Consider the following 22,065-nt stretch of genomic DNA (forward strand, 5'->3'; position numbering starts at 1 on the left):
TCTCATAACATTAGAATCGTCTTGATTTTGTGCAGGAGTTTGAATAACTAACGCAGGTATATAAATCGACCGTATGCAAACTCAAATGATTTGCCCAACACATTAACTTACAAATTTGTTGCGATACAATAACATTATAGTGAACTGTATAGTCTGTTGGCCTAATAAAAAATGCATTTATCGTATTCAATATTATATAGCTGTTCAAAACGGAATTATTCATGTAAGGAAGTTGTTAATAATTTTGTTGTCACTTATAGTGAACACATACGACTCTGTAGCAATATAAAGTATTATTGATTGTAAAAGAAAAAAACTATCCAACTATCATAAATATTAAAATATCTTTTTAAAATCCAAAATTAATATTTATTATATTCCGTTGGGTTAGCTTAATTTTTAAATATTTAACGCGGTTTATATTAATAATTCACAATATGCATAGATTTAAATATTTAATCGATAAAACCCGATGTTTGAAATTGATGGAAATTGGGGTTATTTACTCATCTTGCTTATATATATTATATTTCTTGTGATCTTTGACTTTCACTATGCTTTAATAATTTATTGGCTCGTTGTTTCTCTGTAATAATAAATGTATTGAATATCATTATAATTATTGTGGTTTGCGTTTTATTGATTATTATAGCCAATATAGGTACAGTAAGTTATCTCGACTGTGGTTTACGTTAGTGTTATTCTCAATCTAAATAATATATAACTCAATAATTATAACTGTATTATACTATGCAGGTCCTATATTATTATTATCATACTTAACAATAATATTAAAGTGTTGGTTGGTTGGTAAATTCAAAACTTATTGTATGGTATAATTAATACGCGTAACTGCGATAACTCTATATAGTTGCACTTCTAATAATATATGAGATTGTATATTACGTCTTGTCACAGCTGTTGCAATTTTCTGCAGTCCTGAGTAAAATATTATGCAATTTGTTAGTCGATAAATTTTTCTAAACAGAGTTTTTCTGTTAATCGCAAATAATGTTTACTAACATTGAAAGATTTTTATGATTTACATAACTAGTGATCTTTTTAACAGTTATATATTTTAGAAAGAGTTGATTATTATGTAGACTCTAATAATCTATGTTATAGAATAAACTAACGCAATTATATACAAGATACATTAGATTTCGGTTCTTTTACCGAAATAAAACAATATTTTGTAATTTTTTAATCTTTTTAATGAAAATATACCAACATTTATAATTTTATATTTTAAAGTAGAATATTTTCCAGAGTATTACGTTAAATAAAAATAAAAATTAGGAAGAGTAGTTTATGAGTTATAAATATTTAAAGTTTAAGAGGTAAATACACTAGGTAGATTCTCTTCAAAATGTAATGTTTTTACTACATTTTTTTATGTATTGAAATAATTCAAAAAATATTCTGCTTCAAGATATGAAATTAAAAGTGCATGTATCATTTAAAAAAAAAATGAAAAAATATAACAAAGATATAAAAATATAACAATTACAAACATCAAAAAATGTTATTATTTTAAAACATGTTATATTTCGAAAAATAAGTTATGTAAAAAAATAATTTCAAAAACTTTGATAAATGTTGAAGTAATAAGTGTTGTTTGATAAAAGAAACACCTAATATATTATATTGTAATATTATAATATTCTATAGTGGCTATAATAATAGTACTTATACAAAAATAATTATACCACTGTATGTATTATTTAATACCAGAATTTTTTTTTTTTTTTTTATCAACGAGTCTTATGAATCTTTTTCGTTTGACAGCGTTATAATAATAATAAAAATATTATAAAAAATGGTTATAGAATAGATATGCATAACAATATTATATTATATTACGGACATTGTGTAGTTACGATAAATATTTAATTAAAACTCCAATTCACTTAGTACCTACGGAGTTACAATGACCGTAAAATAAATCATGATTAACGAAGGTAACAAACTACTAGTTACCAACTGTTAAATGTGTGTATAGGTACTGATGCTAAATTATTGTATGTACTTACGCTATATAAAAAAAAAAAGTCTAACTTATATTATAACGATCGTAATAAAACTAATAATGTGATGACGTTTTATGGTTGTTTTGTTTAATATTTTGTGATATTAGGGAACTAAATTTACAATTTACAAGTCCCGAAGGAAACGAGTGAATTAAATTTTAACTGGTTAAAATATTTTATTATTATTGTTGTAGTTATTGTATTTTACAACTAACACAGATTAAAATTAAGCCAAACACGCATATATCGATTTAAAAGCATCTCGAGTTAATATCGATTATCATTTTACTCGTTATTTTAACAACTTTTATAATTCAACACTAATTAAATGACGTATAAAATATTAAAATTGTAAAATCGTCGCATATCTATAATGATACATTTTTTGGTGGTCAAAAAAAGCTCGAAAATAAAATGTTCATGGTGTAGATACATCTGTATTATTCGTAAATTGGAAACTTAAATAATAACAATTTGATTATTATATGATTTTCTTTTATGGTGATAATGATAACACTACTGCGTACACTATGAGTGCGATGCATTATTGTGTACCTCTGGAGTACTAAAATCTGCTGCTTATATTTACAAGTTATTACAACTATGAAATCTGAGGAACAATATATGCGTCAAACGAAGAAAAAGATATTATCTTTCGTTGGGTTTAAGTTCCTAACAAAAAGATGTATCCTTGTGATTAAGGTCTTTACGAAAAGTCGACATCTAGGAAAAAAGAAAACATCAACACAAAAACGGTTCTAAACGTTTGTGAACATAATAATTATACTCTGAAAAAGAATATCATCAAAGACTAAAATTTTAAATTTTTACTTTGCAACTTTTAGAGCGACCAGTAGATTTAAAATCATACGCAGAATATCCTAATAACATATACTATTTGGATGCGAACGCGAAACTCGAAAAAATAGTTTCATGGAATTAAAAAATAAAACAATATCGTAATGTAGGAGGTGTTGTATACACCCTTTCTCGTATCTTCCGGTATCAAAAACAACAAATTGTGTATTTGTTCCTTTTTTTTCGTTGATTATATCGTATACATTATGTATGGATAACGGAAGAAACGCGAATATACATTATAACGCACGTTTTATATAGGTACATTGTTTTATATTTTTTTTTTATATTGTCTTTCGTTTCGTTTTTTGAATACCAAATCGTTCGTCGATATCCCATACATCGATAACGGTGAACAACCAACCACCAGGTATTATTGTAAAACTTTTCATTACTTTTTTGTTTTTTATCCTCCACAGAAATCGTTTGTCTACACGCTTCTTCGGTGTATAAATTGTGTACAACATTTAAACGAGCGCGTATATTATGTGTCCCGGTGTATGGTTTTTGAATATGCATAATATATTAGCCACGAAATAACGCAGAGAGTGTTATCTATAGGGCCGCGGGGCCGTTCAAATGTTACAATAAAAAAAACGGCCTAGTGGCCTTTAAACGTGTGCTAGCTTACATTGGTGTCCATATATTAATCAGTAGCAAATCTGATATGTAAACTAATCAGATTAATGATCGATGGCTTACACATGGAAATAATCTTATAAAAGCAATAATGCAGACCAACATTTTCCAAAGCTACAATTGCAGAATTTCCCAACTATACACTTAGGTAATTATAATATTGAATAAACATATTATACGACTTAGATATACAACGATATTCTGTATTATTATTTAAAACAAGGCCAATGTAATTAATGCACTAAATAAGCTAATAATTATTTGATAAACGTATACAAAGCGTAAGTACTAAAATAAGAAAATATATATCTATGCGTTTAAAAATATAAAATGCAAAATTAAATTTTTAAATAATTTCTGTATAGTAGGTGTCGAGTGTACTCTTCATTAAATAGGTACGTCACTGTAATAGGCGTGTTTAATGACTTTAATTCTATGATATTATAGTATAATATTGTATCCAATAAAAACGAATCTGAAGGAAACGGTCTCAACTTTTAGTAACCAATTTGTTACCTCGAACTTTTATTTTAATAAAAATATTAAACACAAATGTATGAAAAATATTCGTATTTATTTTCTTCCAATAATTTAGAAAAATACTCAGAAATGTTTACCTTTGACACACGCCAATATACAAACTAAACCCAACTTTCTACCATTATCCTCCCTCAAAATAGATGATTGAAACTTTTTTTCTACTATAAAGGTGTCTTCAAACATAAAACAAGAAAATTTAAAAAAAAATAACACATAAATTATTGTGAATTTTATAAATGTATGAATGACTCACTCCGCTTATAGAATCTAAAATATTATTTAAAAAAATATGTAATCATTTCTTAATACTATTTAATAAAACAAAACTATAAAATAAAACTTTTTTCAACAAATATTATAGTATTATAATACGATTTTATTATTGTTGTAAATATTGCATAGGTGCCGGGTTGTATAACCTAAAATATGAACACAGAACTTTATATGTGTATAATATATTATAATCATATCAAAACGATTTTACCAAAACCTGCATGTAATTCTTTCTGGACAAACTATATGAATTAAAAAAAATTACAATTAATCTTGTTAAATTTACAACTCTATTTTATAACTATATCAAACATTATTTTACCTTTTTCTTCTTTTTATTTTCGGTCATCAACCGTGATTGTGACTGCGTAGTCTTCAAAAGGATGCCGACGACGACGACGACGCAGTAGTGGTGGAGCTGTAGATGCTATATTACAAAGGTCGCATCTATTTTGTCGTCGTAAATATCTCCATCAGGGTAGGTCCATTTCGCCACGGTCCACTGGAATGGCAAGGCGAGAGTACTAGCTAGCTCATCGTTTGTCGACCGTGTCTCGAATTGAGTACGGTAACCCGAAGTCCGCGAGTAATGCGTGTAGGATACAAGACGTTTTTCGTGTGTTTTTACATGGCTGGTTGATAGGCAGTGTGTCCATTTATAAATATATATATATATACTGTATGGGTACACGTTACTTTAAATCGTCTTGAACACCGTTAATGGAACGATAGAATACTGCAGCATATATATTTTATCTGATGAGTTTATTTTCGAGTGATTTTCTCGACTGTAGCGAGATTAAAAACAATTCGACATGCTTTTATTTTTATTCGGTTTTTCCCTTCGTGTAAATATATTTTACTCAGTTCACTGTAAAATATTAATTAAGGCCGTTACTTTAACATTCATGTTATAAAATTTAAATTTCATAAGTACCTACCTACTTGTAGACACAACGTTTATTTCCTGGGATCAAAATTGATCGCATTCTATATCGTTATATTAAAGCCATTAATGCAATAATGCATTGCAGGAATTGCGTTGCTGCGGGGAAGGATATAAAACCTGCAGTAGATCTAAATACTGAAAATAGTTCGAGCAAGTGATTCTGCTCGGTACTAATAATATTATTATAATAAAAACAAAACATTTTGTGAGAAAAATAGCGCACACCAGAGTAATACATGTATCCGATAAAAAGTTTTCATTTAAAAGTTAATCTATAACCGTAGCTATTTTAAATGAAATTTTTTTTAAATATTGTCTGTTCAGTGTGCTAATATTACTACCGTCAGTACTCTACACTCGATTCTCAAGCCTAAATAACAATATCGTAATATAGAACGTCGCTTAGTCCGTTTTTCCTCTCAACAGTGGAGATTCCCGATTCGATATTATATTATTATTGCATGATTATTTTCAAGGAAATAACTTTTCATTTGAACATATTCCGACAATGTGTTATATAGAGTTCGATTCACGTCACATTGTGTCTCGTGTGTATCGTATTATTATATGTCACATGTTTTTTGACGCGAAAACCCTAACACTATTCTGCTTCACGTCATATTAATATATTGCACAAACGTCCAAAGTTTGCATTGTCAGAACCGTCGTGGACCACATACGTACCTATATTATATTAATATTATTATACTCGACGTAGAACTATTTAGCGACGTGAAACTCGGACGACTCGGTATAATGTCTACGGTCGTAAAATGAGGGAAAACCGTAATGTACTTTACAATAAACCTTGACCGCTATGGAATACAATACACGGGGTGCGTATATAAATGTATCGGACAAGATCCGTCGGCTGAGAGGTGAGGAGTTGAAGACATCTGACCCGGTCGCGAAAAAAATAATAAAAATTCGGTCCCGACGATGACGACGACGGCGGCGGCGTCGGCGGAGGCTGAGGCAACGACAGCTACACGACTAATTCGCGTGTGAAACGCAAGCGCGTCGCCTGCCGCCGGCGTTCACAACAAGTGTTCCGCGCCGTCGGGTTCAGTATCGCGACCGGCTTTTGCCGAACTCGATCTCGTCCGGTGTACGTGCACAGCGCTCATCGCTTCACCACCGCCGTTGGCCGCCGTCGTCAAATACTATAATAATCTAAAAAATAATTACTATCACGAAATATTATGACATAGTCATAGACTTTGTCGTTTTCAAACGTTCGAACTCACTGCCCCTTTATCACAATAATACAATTCGTATCAACGTATTCGTTTTTATTTTTAACACTTTTTCGATATATCTATCCGTCCCCCGTTCGTGCGAGAGAATGAAAAACGTTGAGTCGTCGGCCATTCGATGAAATCCACCGGCAGACTACACCTGCAGAGGAACATCAGACCCGCCGTCGGGTCTGATGGACCGATGAAGCGACTTGGCGTGGACCTGCACAACCAGATCGGGTTCAAAGGCCACAAGTACGACGTGAGGAGCTCGAGTTTCGAGAGTTCGGGCAAAGTATTACCGTGGACAGGGTAAGTATCAGATAAGCGTGATGTATACTTTTCTAGACAAAAAATAAACTATTGGTACATGTTTTCCGAAACAACCAATTTTAGTGTATAGTTGAACAACGTGACACTTTTACAAGTATAAATTATTTAAAACTAGAATAATTCCATATTATAATATTGTATTAAAAAGTCGTGTTTTTCTGTGTTTCGCTGGAGTGCGACACAAATTACATTTTAAGCGATTTGATATAGACTGTCGGTTTATTGAGTATATGTTTTTTTTAATGTAATCAATTTTATTATGATATAGTTATAGAAATTGTATATTTTTATGAAAATATTTCGAAAGCTGTCTCTTCAGTTTCAAAAAAATAATAATAATACATAGTATTGTTAATATAAAACCCTCAACAGATATATTATAATATAAAACTATTGTAAAATAATATGTTATTGGGAATTTTTAGATTATAATATTGAATTACTGAAGTAGTTTACAAAAAGTATGATTTTATTTACGAATGAAAATTTAATTATGAATGATGGATACATCATACTATTTTAAGAAAAATATATTTTTTATCATAGCTTAGCGTTAAAACATAATTTTATATATTTAATACTACACTTATATCTTATAGTCTTCATACATTTTAATATCCAAATTCATATTTTATGGTTTTCGTATAATATTTTATGTTTTACTAACTAGAGTATATAACATGGGTATAATAAATAAATTATATATTATATTGCATAATAATATATTACAATTATAAAAATTATAACAACCTCTATAATTGAGAATCCGTAGAAATCGAACAACGGGAGTGATTATATACTAGCGAGCAGTGTGGTGACATCACATAATAGTATTAATCCTGCAGCTGCAGGTGGGTAGTATTATAATAATATGTTTTTGATAACCAACGGTGAGCTGTCAACTAATTATTATTTGGTGTCGTCTAAAATATACTAATTTTGATATTTGTTAACTCCGAGACCGACCTTGAATCACGAATTGACTCAAAGACAATATTTTCCATCATAAGAGTTCGAGGGTACTAGAAGAATGGGGCACAGAGATTAAGTCAAAATTTGGTTTGCCGCGTTTATGATATTACCTAACTACAAAAAAATAGTTCAAAGTGTACAAATCTTAGTTTTTAAGAACTCATACAAAAAATGACAGCAGATGGGAAAATGAAATTGGAGTTGGAAATTCACGGAAAATGTTAATCTGTTTTCTGAATCATTATTCACATCACCAGATCGAACGGATCACATAGGAAAATGGAATTACGAACAAATTCCTGTGTCACGCGCGTGATGGACAAAGACAGCTAATCACCGCTTACAAAATTCAAACACAATAAATCCTGCTGTGATCGCTCGAGAGTATACTACATACCTATATAAATATATTTTCGAAACAGGATTTACGGACACCCACCGTAAGTTACAGCTAACTATGGATTTGATTAAAATAATAATGATAAATTAGTAAAAAAAAGTTTTTACACGCATGAAAAGGCCAATCCGGTGAAATAATTTAGTACTATTGAAAGGGATGACGAATTCTACATGAACGTTGTTTTTTAGGAATACCGTGTACCTACTGTGTGGGCGATCTCTTCTTGTTTATATTTTATTTGATAGTGATATAACGCTGTCTCAGACATCGACAACGCAGTATTAACAATAAATTATATAATATTATAAAATTATATATTTATATCTACAGTGCTCGAAAAAAAAAAGATTCTAAGGACGTCTTTTGTTTTCAAATAACACACTTCAAACCTCCTCTTATAAATTTGTTAAATAAAACTTTCATAATATTATTTTCCTCAGTTTTATTTTAGTATAATGTTTACAGTTTTATGTAAAATATACAATACACTTTAAAATGTCACTATAAGCTTATAATAATTTATTGTATTCGTAATTATAATGGTGTGCATGAAATTCACAACAAACAACGCATTTTGACACATTTGGTTTAAGACTATTATTGTACAAGTCGTTTTTTTTTTCTTATTGTAATATTGAAAATTTGAAATTTACTTATGGAAAGGAGAGTGAAAAACGTAAAAATATCATAATAACTATATTGCAATAATACTTTCATTTTTGTAATGCAAAATATACGTTTACAGCTTCACAATTTAAATGTCGCTACTCGAATTTATCTTGTACGCATAATATTATAAGTTTCCGAAACTCGCGTTTGAAATATTTCGAAATATTTTCCGACCTTGCACTTTTGACGTCCAACCACCGAGTATTGTCTCAACGGCTTACAAAAATAAGCTCGTAGTAATGCTACACCGCGTTTTCAGATTTCCCCACAACTAAGGTACAAAGTTATAATAATATGTTTATGGATGTTGTTTTAATACCTACTGTATACGCATTACAATTGTTTTGGTGGTCAGATGAGTGTTGTTCCATATCACTTCTATGGTCGTCATAATTTTATCCAAAACTAAATGTGAAGCACAAACTAATTTAAGTTTTGAAATTTTTAGTTGAGTTCCTGAAACATGGAACTAATGTAAGTACCTACTTAAAAGCAGTGATGTATAGATAAAACATAGAGAAATTTAAAATGCATTAACACGAACGTGTGTATAATTTTATATATAACATATTATGTTATGTCCTCTTAATTTATCCCATCCAGTAAATTAAAGTTGAAATAAACACAAGTTTAATGTCTGTCTTTCTCAAAGTAAAACAAAATTAATTTTTCGAGAATAAGAAAATTAAAACTCTCAATACAACTTAAGAATTGTATTATGTAATATAATATAAAAAAATAAATATATATATATATATATATATATTATTCTATTATTTTGTTTTCATTCTATAGAAAAATTGTACCAATTAATAATGTAATATACGTTTATTGTACAACATGTAAGTACCAAGATAAATATAAAAAAATGACACAGTAGTTATTTTGTAACGTAATAAATCATTATATCTGTAAAGTTTTTCTCCAACTTTATCAATAACACCTAATATTGAACGTATATATTTATAATACATAGGTATACCAAATACAAATTCATAATATAAAATGTGTACAACCCATGCATTACGTAATATCTCATCACCGAATTAAACTCTCGACCAAAAATATTAAAATAATATCTATCTTATATTGTGACGTTATATTTGTACCTACCTATATATTCGGTGAAATATTATTCGAAATTATTTTTCGTCCGTATACCAAATAGCCAATTAAAATCGAAATCGAATCGTTATAAACCAAATGATGTTCAGTAATTTGAAACCAAATATTTTAATCCATATAATTTGTACACATATACACATTTCTATATCATATTATCTAGAACGTAAATTCTTTGAAGTTGGGTCTCCCCGAAGAGTCACCGAATTTTAACCAGAATCTGAATATAATTTGTTAATCAAATGTATATTATACTATATTTTTATTATTATTTCCAAGACTAATGATTCTGTATAATTCTCTGAGGTCATTGTTCAATAATAACAAATTCAATTTCATTGTTAGTATATTTATTTGGTTTTTATATGGGGCGTTAGGTATTGTGAATTCAACTATAATAGTCTATTAGTCTAAAATATGATTTCATGTATTGATATTATATGTAATATAGTAAAAGATTTATTCACGGAATTTAAGAATACCAAACGTAACTTTGATTTTTGAACAAAATGAGCTTATTTTATTAATAGTATTGAATATATATATATATATATATATATACATAAAATATAATATACATTATATTATATTTGACTGACGATTAATGTTTCTTGATATGAATTCGAATAGTTTGAAGATGTTTCTTTGTTAGGGAATCCGAGAGTATTGTTATTTCGATTACTTGTTATAATATACTTCTACATTATTATTAATCCATTTTGTTCACTAAAAGAGTGTACCTATTTGCTTTTGGTCTGAAACCCAACCAGTTTTCATGCAAGTTGTCATAATATTATTATAGATTATAATTTACAAACCAATGAACAAAGAATTTTTCGTTTAGTATTTATAATTTTTATATGGTGACATATCAGTATAATATTTTTGTTCATGCAGGATATGTGCAATGCCTAACATTGCAATATTAAGAACATGCTTGAAACAAATAACAATATATAATATATATATATATATTTATATACAAACGTTGATAATTTTATAAACACAATTTTACGATTGCCCAGTATTTATTATATTATTTATGCCTCAAGACACGACTCGAGAAGTGGAAAATATTGAATTAGTTCGAATAACTGGTAACAACGTGCAAATACTAATATTCGTAATGCTCGTTTGAAGCAGCCAGTTCACGGTTTCTCTACCAAAAATAAAAAATAAAAATGACAATCTGTAGTATATATAATTCAATTATATACTTACGAATTACGATCACCGTATTTTTATTATCGTTTGAAGGGTTCAAATTATGTTCAGGCAGAAAAAAAAGATAGTGTTTTTACTGTGATGTTTCTTGTAGAAGACCGACGCGAGCAATATCACACGTATAATATAAAAACACGTTTAAACCTTAAAATGTGGGTCTCTTATATTTATATTTATTTATAGAAGAAACGATACCACATTATTATAATTTGTCAGAACTATAATATTGTTTTTTATAAGTTGTTCATATTTTTCGATTTGGATATTAATCGATATCAATAAGATTTGTATTGATTTCTCTTTCGCATATATTTTTCCAGTGATTTATTTAATAATATGAAACATCACTGAGGTCCACGCCGTCTCCAGTACCCCCACTTTCCAATTTCGATCGCAGCATTACATTGTGTTGTATTTTACCACATCTATAATTATTATAAAATAGTTAATATAGGCAGTAGGAACGGGTGTAATGCGTTCATTACTTTTCGATTACATTTTAATTATCTATACATATTATGTTTCTTAGAACTCTGCAGGTTCTAGATAAAAGAAAATGGAAAATAATCCTTTATGATAAGAGAGTAAGAGCACTTATATGTATTAAAATATATGTAATATAAAATTTAATATCGTAAACGATACTAAAAGTTTGCTTGGGTGCTAGTCAGGGTACATGTCGTATTAACAATAAGCCACCATCACGAACGTACCTGCGCGTTCGTTGAAACATAGGTAGGTACTACTGTCGAATTTAATACCTCAGTAAATTACCGTCTGATGTATTTTAACTAGTTAGTTCCACGAATAATACTCGTATAATAAAATAGTATGGTATATTTTCACTTCATGTAATAGTTAAATATTTGACGATGTTTTATATAATATACCTTTTTAAAATACCTGATATGATTTGGTTTGTACATCATAGTATTGTCGTCTAATTGGTCGAATCTTTGGTCAGAAAATTTTTATTTGATGTGTGTATAATATTAAAATAATCTATTTAATGATATTGTTATAACCAGTTCGTCGATCAAAAAAAAAAAAATTGTTTATAAGTCGACAAACAATAAGTTTTGCAGTCGAAGGTAACGAATATCGTCGTGAATATATTATTATTTCAACAAACCGCTATTATTGTTTATATTACTATGATAATCGCTTTCCGTCCCGTGTGTAATTATTATAATTATTCTAACTGTAAAATAGAACATAATACGCAACTTAATATTTTATTACATCTAAATTTACAATTGTATAACTTATATAGGTAACTCCATATAACTTAGTTATTTCCTAAATTTTAAATGTAGGCCCTTTCAAGCGCCTATGGAAATCCACCATAAATGTTGATAACAATAATTTTAATTTAACTCAATCATAATTACAAAGGTTCTTAGCTTAAGCGTATTAAAATTCAATTTAAATTTAGCTTAAGAATAATTTGATGATAATAAAAACAAATTGGTTGAGTTAAAGTTTTGATTTCTGAAAACAATTACTGTAGATTAGAAAATATAATTTTATTATATTTTGATAGTAATTTAATTATAAATTTAATTTGGCATATTACATGCTATTATTAAAAAGTTTTCGTAATATATTTATTGTAAAGATGAATTATCTTACTCTGCTTACTGTTGTGAAGTATATTAAGAAGTGCATTTTTTAGCTGTTACCATAATGTATAAAATTTAAATTACATTTTTTTTTATTATTCATTTATTTTAACCCAATTCTCACCAGCAATTTAAGTAATTATATCAATCAATTATAGAAAAAAAAGACGATTGTCGTTAACGAGACGTGAGAATTAGTTGAATACACACAGTGATAATCGTACGTACAATATTTTTTGGATATATCGTAGAAAACGAGTTATATCTTATAACGAATAAGTAATTATATTGTTATTTTAATAAATGGTGCAATGTTATATCATGTATTTTGTATATAAATTAAATCAATCACTGTGAGATTCATACCACAGTGTTATCAATTTATTTATTTAAGCAATAATTTGATATTCTGAGTAAAATATACGTATATCGTTATATAATAGTACCTTTGGACTATATGATATACCTTACTGTATAAGGATTATTTTGAAAGTTGGAATATTATGCTAAGGACAGAGGCACGAGTATATTATTAAGTTTTACATATTAATACAATGATATGCAGTACCTTCGTATACCATACATTTGTATATAATACTTATTCGCTAAAATTAATTACCGCTAATTCTATGCCCTAAAAGAAGGACACGTCGCTGAACGATACCCTACGCATTTCATTGTTTTATTGTGCGACAGTGTGTATACCTACCTGCTACTTATATAATATATGATATGATATGATATGATATGATATTATATTATGTAGTTTATAAACGTTTTACTTCAATGGCGGGCATTAGAGCTTGCATTTTTCGAGAATATTCAAGTCGGTTTTTAAAAACGATTCACCCTGCCCGCGATGCTCACAATATTTTCTATATCGTTACGAGGTTTTTATATACGTATCACAATATTTAGAGGAACGTTTAAAGTCAAAGAAAAAAAAAATAATAATATCTCCAGCCAAAATGTAATAAATAAACGGTTTTTTTTCACCGCGTTTAATATTACAAATTTTATATTAACGATCATGGTAGTAAATATATGTAGCTAATAAGGAATGTCGAAATATTAATATAATAATGTGTTTTCCCGCAGAGTTCCGTGTACCTATCGCCCCTTTATACTCGGAGACGCGAAATAAAAGCAGCATTATTATAATTCTATTATATTATTCCGTCGCTACAGCAGCCCGCGGGTAGACTCAAATATAATATTATAATGATGCACGCGCCGAAGACGCCGTAGAGAGTAAAATGCCGCACGTCACGTCGATTTGTCATGTTCTGCGTATATGCCGTGCACCTATATTACCTATTATATATCACACGAACATGGCCGATGCGCATTATCATATAATTATAATATGTTTATACGGTGGCAATAGAATATTAGATTCCGTAAAATCGCAACTTATTACCGTAATGTACAATAATATGATGGGCTATGATTATTGTATCATGATTATCATGATTGATAATAATTTCGACTTATTTATATACATTAACGTTTTAAAGTACACTATACGTATTATTGAGCGCTTCCACTGACTTCATATACGATTATTTGACACGATGATACATTGACGCAGTGTATCATCGAGTCAAAAGTAATATAAAAAGTTAATATCGGGAAGAAAACAAAAAATAAAACAAAATTAAATGCTTTCCGTCGCAGTGTGTAACCGCAACACCGATGAAAAATTCGAGTTTGATTGGAAGCAGAAATAATCTCATACGTGCCAAACCTGATGGTGCAGTCAGTGTAACGAACATCATAGCAAATTTTCCGTTTCAGAGACAAAGCAAAGGGGAAAAAAATAACCGAAAAATCGATGTCGGACGAGTATTTTTATTATTCTAGTAGAGCGCTGCTCGTTTAAAACTGGAATTTTGGACACGGCAAAAAATACGAAGAATAAATTCCCTTTTGGACGTCCGACCCCTTATAGTCTTATTATAGTATGAAATACGTATGAGGTGTGCTGTACAATTTGAAACCCGAAAAAACGAGAATCGATTGTTATACATATATATATATTATACATAATAGTATGTAATGTATATAGACGCATGATTTGCCATAATATGCCAAATGGATGATGTATGCGTACTGTGTACATATTTATCAGGTACGTATTATAAATTATAAACTATAAAACTTCGAGATAAATCGAACGATGTTTTCAGCGGCTCGATTTATTCTATTGCTTGACGCACACATAAATACATAATAATAAATATATATAATATTATAATACTGTTGTAACAATACACCACCGAAAAAAAATATATACTTACAGAAATCTCAGTGTCCATAAATCATGTCACAGTACCTATTCGTGTCATTTTGAGTGAAAAATATTTTTTCATATTATACACGATGCATTTTATTCCATATGTTATATAATTATATTTATATAATATGGCGCAGTTACTTATTGTTTGGACGAACGGGCGAAAAGATTGCGAATTGATTTCTATCGGATCGTTTACAAGATTATTTGTCCCTGTGGCGCAGGTCCCGTGGAGATAATATTGCGTGGCGAAACACACGAGCTATATTATGTGTTTGGTGAGCGAGAGAAACGGACACGGTGAGAGAGACGCTCACGAGACGGCCAAGCGGAAGGAGTGACTCGGCGACGGAGTTCTGCAGAGCGAAAATGCCCTTCTTCCGACTGCATATTATTATGTGTATAATATATATATATATATATATATTTGTGAGTGTATATTACGTATATTGTATATATTATGCATTATTAATTATATTATATTGCATAGCTCGGTATTATATTATATTTGTATAAGCTGAATTTAGATAACTTTGAGCACAAGAAAAAGCCGTAAAAACTGGGCAAAAAGTAAAACCTAAGGGAAAAAAAGGATCAGATCCCCTCGCTCCTTCTTACCACTGCCACCGTGTGTTGTACAAATGTGTTGACCCGGTTTTTCCGCGTTTGTCGTTCACGCCGACTGGCGGCGGCGGTCCGCACAACAATGACGATGAGCTGGTTATTTATAAGTTATGTTAACTTATGTACCTATGACCCACCTTTTTTTTATACTCCCCGGACGTAGAATAACGTGGTTTGAAAATTTTCTTTTTCTGAATAAATCGAAAACTTTTAAAACCCGCGAGCATACATAAGGTGCAATATATTTCATTATCGCCTGTCCCACGTGAACATAATGGTGTATCATACTATATTGCAAACGAGTAAATATTATATTTATGTGAAAACGTTGTAACAAACTATAACAACTATAAACCTTGGGGTACGCGTTTCAACTGATAAATTAAATTAAAGTTTGACACGTTCGCCGAAAACTTAAATTATTTATAATTATTTCTAATTAGAATCATCGCAGTATTATTATATGCGTGATATTTAAATAAATAAAATATTTATAAGTGGTACATTTTAGTATATTGGTAATTATATTTAAGTAAAAATTTCCCGAGGTCTATATTATTAAGTAACAATCGAACTTTTAAGCTTTTGATTGAAATTCAGTTATTTTATTTATCATTTAACACGGTGATGGAACCCATTTTATAGAGAGCCTTTCATGATTCTCAAAAGTATTAAAATGGGGTGGATGGTAGAAATAAGACACTAACCTAAATTACCATGTATAATGTCTATTTAAGTATTCATAATATCAGTTTATGATATTATCATCTTTAATACTCGAATACCAATACCCGGTTGTTTGATGAATATATTTTTACGCGACGGTGCTACAAACTGTACTTTGTTCAAACTTTATTTGAAACTAAACTAAACTTGGTATAGTTGGTGTGTTCGTTTTGGTTCAAAAAATAAACTACAAAAGTTACAAAATATATTCAAATTGAACCATATTCATGTTATTTGCAGTAATAATAGGGAAAAATTATCATTTTTTAAATCGGTCATGAAATTCAGGTTGGGGTGGAGACGCTCAATCTACCTAAGAGAATTAAAATAAATATATGAGATGTGTTTATTCCACACTACTATAATATAGGATGTTACCGGGTATTCAGTTTTCTATCTCGTACTGAACGTATTATATTAATAATATTAGTTATGCGTTGTATGTATTTTTGTCACGATATTAAATATTTCACTTAGGTACTTGGTTCAGAACAAAGAATATCCGAAAAAAGCCCATTATCATGATTAAATATTATACCTATACCACTAAAAACATATAATAATATATTTAGGTATACTTATTAAATTAAACCTTAATTTGATAATATCAGCATATTTTTAAATTTAAAACTTCCTACTTATACAATTTGTTGAAACTGATAGGTTAAATGATAAAACTAATTTTTTTTTTTTAATATCTTGTATTACTACTATGTAGATCGCTTTATAATATACTTTTTTTTAATAACAGGGGCCGGCTGTCTAAGCTCGAACAAGACCTGATATATTACAGCTAGGGTAGGCCGTGGTGTTATACGCTCGAGAGTCGACGTTGTGTGATCATGTCGAAGTCGTGTAATTTGACCTGTATATTATACGTGTACGCAAACACATGATGTATAAGCGCACATATTATATTATAAGTATTAATAACTTTTATAGCTTATTGTACGCGTAGTGGTAAAATGGTAAAAAGTTTATAAGCCACAACGGCGACGAGAATAGAAAATTCGACTAACAAATTATCAGTTTAGTAGTAGGTACATTGCATCAGTCGGGTGCATATAATATATTAATACAATTTATATTATTATCTATCATATTATTATGAGGTGCGCATGTGGTGATGATACTTGAGAGACTTTACCGCGCGATCTTCGTGATATATAATATATTTGGTATATTATATTATTATTTGCGTATACCTATATACACGGAGAGGCCAGGCACGTGCGGTTTATCCTTTTGAACTTCTCGCGTGATATTATTATATATAATGACCACTATATCGCGGTAAAAGAATAGCTTACCGCGAATGACGCGTTTATCCTATTGAAATGTGCGCGCGTGTGCATATAAATACAATTTACAGAATTATTTGTCGAGATTGAAAATGATGTTTCAGACGACCAAAAAGTACAATGCGACTTGCGTGCAAAACGAGCGTGAATATTACGCATTTATCATTTATTTAATATTATAAACTTAGGCACTATGTAATTATGAGCGGTGGACTATGATAATCACACTATCTTAAAGTGGGTTCTAAGGTTATACTATTGAGGGTTAGGGTAAAGGACATGCCAATTGATTGATTTTTAGAGAATAAACAATTTCATAATATAACCCTCGATGTGTACTTATCAACCATTTCATTATGGTATAATAATACCTATGGGCGATAGGTGTAATATTTTGTCTGGCAAAAGTTTCTTTGTTTTATTCTCAAGCACCATTCACTTTGTGTGCACTGGTTTTTAGTTTTTCAAACGGATGCTCTCTAATGTTTACTAATAATACGCCGTAATGACTTTCAATATCATGCGCGATAGATCACATTTAATTTTATATGAGAGAGGAGACTTAAAGTGTTTATTTTTGTAATACGCTTTACCGTGTGGATTAATCATTATAATGTACACTACGACATTATAAAACGTGTATCGACTAATTAGTGGCAATATTTATTGTTTACTATATTATTTTAATATACAATATAACAAATCAGAATTCAGAATTTGGGAATGTTTATTAATCTGAAACTAAAATAATATTCAATAAGCGTTGATTTTTTTGGATGGCAGAAACTATAATAATAATAATAATATTTTTTTTTACTTGTCTTATGGTTAAGAAAACAGTATCGTAATCATTTTTTAACACATAACTTAGATGTTTATATTTAAATTATGTGTTAACAAATAAACAAGGCTACATTGTACTGGTTAAAAAACACACACTCATAAATAATATATATATGATAATTTACTTAAACGAAAAGGACAACCCCCACGTGTTTAGGTATCGTATTTGGTACTGAACTAAAAACGAGTGTAGTACTAAATGAGATCAGAAGTAATTGATGAGAAGTATATATTATTATTTTATTGAGTATCTTATAATTTCAATTTCAATTTAATATTTTATTATAACATAAAATAAATACATGTGATATCGTAATTTATACAGTATGTTTTTTCTCAACATATAATAATGCATTTATTACCTAGTAAGTCCAAAAAGGTCGTGCCGAAAACCAAAAAATAAAAAAAAAAACATTACTTAACGATAACTGATGCGGCGGCTGCAAGAGCTGGTTTAATACAAAATTCGTGTGCACTGTTTCTTTATATATATATATATACACAATAGTATACTCATACACGTGCATGCCTACGCTTATATATATATATATACGTATAAAACGCTATATGCACCAACCATTGGAGTGTGCAGGTAAACGCCCGTCGTAAAAAAGTCGACGACCCTTTACACATATTACATAATAATTGTGTATATGTGTACGCAAGTACTACACACGCTCTTCGTTTTATATAATATTATTACTTTGTCTATTGTACCAACCGTCCGGCGGTCAGTCGTTTTTTATACGCATATATAGTCGTATATAAAAATAAAAAAAAAACTGTGATAATATATGTAGCATACACGCGGTGCTTTTTTTCTAACAGTATGACGGGTATGTGATCGATTTTGGTGAATTGAATAAATCCAATCCCGCCGGATAAAGTAAAAGCCCAAACGTAGCGATAGCCATGACAAACCACTACAGCGACGATGATAATAATTATGGGTAATTTAAAACTCGGTCGACAATGGTCATGTAATAAAAAATTTAAAATTAGGACACGATTCTTCAGGTAATATAAATTATATATTTGTGTAATATGTAAGCTCCGTCCACATTTTATTTGTAACATAAATTTGTGATATACGAGTTGAGTATTGATTTTTATACTAGATGTTATATTTTTATTTTTTTAGAATTATATAGCGATATACCCAAGAGGAGATTATTGTCATCGGCCATTAAAAATGTTTTTATTTATTTTAATTTTATTAAACTAAACAACATTCGATCAAAGAATTAATATAAAAATATATTTATTTTTCAAAAAATACACGAATCGTGATTTATATTAGTTATTTATTTCGAATTTGTAGTTTTTATATCGAATTTGTTCAATAACACTGTTTTAATAGGTACAATGTATCTGGTACATGTTTTGCTGATTTCAAATTGTATTTTTTGTAATTTGTTGATGAATATATTATACTATATTATTATATTCGTATCAGTGGAATTGTGTATAGCTACGCGCATCACACAAATACTTGAAAAATAATTGAAACTGAGATTACAATCGAAATTTTCATTTTGTATTTTCTAATTTCGAGCTGAGTTTACAATCGACCTATATTGTCGTTACCTACTATTGACGTTATGGACTTCTAACTATAAATTTAAACGTGAGCCGAGTTCACATATTATTTTTCCTATAATATAAATATAATACGTAATATAGAATTATACGATTGGATATTTTTGTACGCCTTATATCAAGTCAAACTATATGAAAAAAAGTATGCTGTTTGTTGAAAATCTATTGAAATTTGAAAAAGATTTGAAAATTTTTGAATATTATAGTTGATTGTATTTTATAAAAAAACATTTATTTGTAAATACATCATATCTCTATAATATTATCACAATGTTTCTTGTGAAATAATTTTAACAAAATTACCATGTGTATTACTATAAAATAAATTCAACATATAGTAAAATAAAAAATATTACTATTGGGTTTACGGTTGTCGATTTTACGGAAATACATAATTATTATAATCGTGACCTCTCGTAATTATATTATCACTTTGATTCAGAGCGGAAAGACAACTGGGCAGATGGTGGAATAGCGTTAGATACATTATATAACATACACAGTGATTTTGTCATCGTAAATCAGCAAATTCTTTCACACATATAAGGGATGTAAAATCGTTCTATCGCCGTCGGCAAAGATCGTAGAAAAATGTATGTCAGTGTTTTTTTTTTTTTTGTACCTTTAAGATAATTTATTTTCAAAGCGACTCGTGTTATAGGTACTTCAGATACTTCCAATTTCATACGATACATAAAATATTCGCTATATGTCCATGTATGCACCAAAGACGCTCGAGTTTACAAACCACGTTTCCCCTTAATCATCCGATCACTAAATTAATGTTACAAAGCAAACACAGACGGTTTTTTTTCCCTTTTCGTCGCTGCTACAACTAACAAGCTCATATTATATTTTCCTGTTGTTATCGCAAACGTGCGAGTTGTATGCCATTCTGTTACTTATATTATTATTATTATTGTGTACACGACGACGAGTATTATGCGTTATATTCGTCGGAAAATTTCAAATTGGTCCGCAAGCAGTGTCACTACAGCCGAAATTTGATACTGCGTGACGTCGTACCACTATGCAGAAGACAAAATAATATTATTGCTATATAATACATTTGGCGTTTCACTCGGGATTAGGGAAAAAATAATGCGTCTCGTTAACTGATACAAACAAAACAGAAACATTACCTATCATCGGGATTGAAACAAGTAATATGATCGTTAGCATTTTGTTTATGTGATGACAGTGTAATTTTTGATGAGTTTATACTTGACAACAGTATGGAAAATTAATCCATGTTTTATGTAAAAATATACACGAAGTTAACACATAATAATATATTCATACATATTTACATTTTAGTATAAACACTCGTGACAAGCAAATTATAAGAAAATTGAGTAGAAAATATTATTTATCACAAATACGATATGAAATTTCAATTTTATATAGTGCCACATAAATTATTTTTTACGTATCCTTTTCTTACGCGAAACGGCGTAAACAGCTTTTGCCGTGGTGATATCACTAATTTTTCCAAAATATGTACACAGCCTCCAATGAATATATGTATTAATATTTGATGTATAGTATTGTTATTGCGTGTAATATGTGACAGTTAATACGACTACACAACAGATCAACTACTCTCGATTTCCTATAGTCTCGAGTAGGTAATTGACGCCACCACGTCTGACAACGCGTTTTGCACCACCGCAAAACGGTGTGAACAGCTAGTCGCTATGAGCATTGCGAAGTTTCTGAATAGTGGTCGGCCCGTTTAAAAAAAACGACGACGTTTAGATTGATTATTGATTATTTTATTATTCATAAGAGTGTCCATATTTTATTT

The 22,065-nt window shown here is 29.4% G+C and overlaps 1 protein-coding gene across 2 annotated transcripts in view; it reads left to right on the top strand.

Moving 5' to 3' along the window:
• LOC132918880 (GTPase-activating Rap/Ran-GAP domain-like protein 3) overlaps positions 1 to 22,065 on the top strand; it is a 327,934-nt gene that overhangs the window by 96,562 nt on the left and 209,307 nt on the right. The window contains exon 1 of one of the 2 annotated variants that reach the window (XM_060980248.1): positions 6,350 to 6,839. The exons of the other annotated variant lie outside the window; for it this stretch is intronic. Coding sequence (XP_060836231.1) covers positions 6,664 to 6,839 — 176 coding nt within the window. The 5' untranslated portion in view covers positions 6,350 to 6,663. Of the gene's footprint in view, positions 1 to 6,349; positions 6,840 to 22,065 lie in introns of those variants that run through there. 2 annotated transcript variants of the gene reach the window in all.

The sequence above is a fragment of the Rhopalosiphum padi genome, chromosome 1 (assembly GCF_020882245.1).
Source record: "Rhopalosiphum padi isolate XX-2018 chromosome 1, ASM2088224v1, whole genome shotgun sequence".
Lineage (NCBI taxonomy): Eukaryota > Metazoa > Arthropoda > Insecta > Hemiptera > Aphididae > Rhopalosiphum > Rhopalosiphum padi.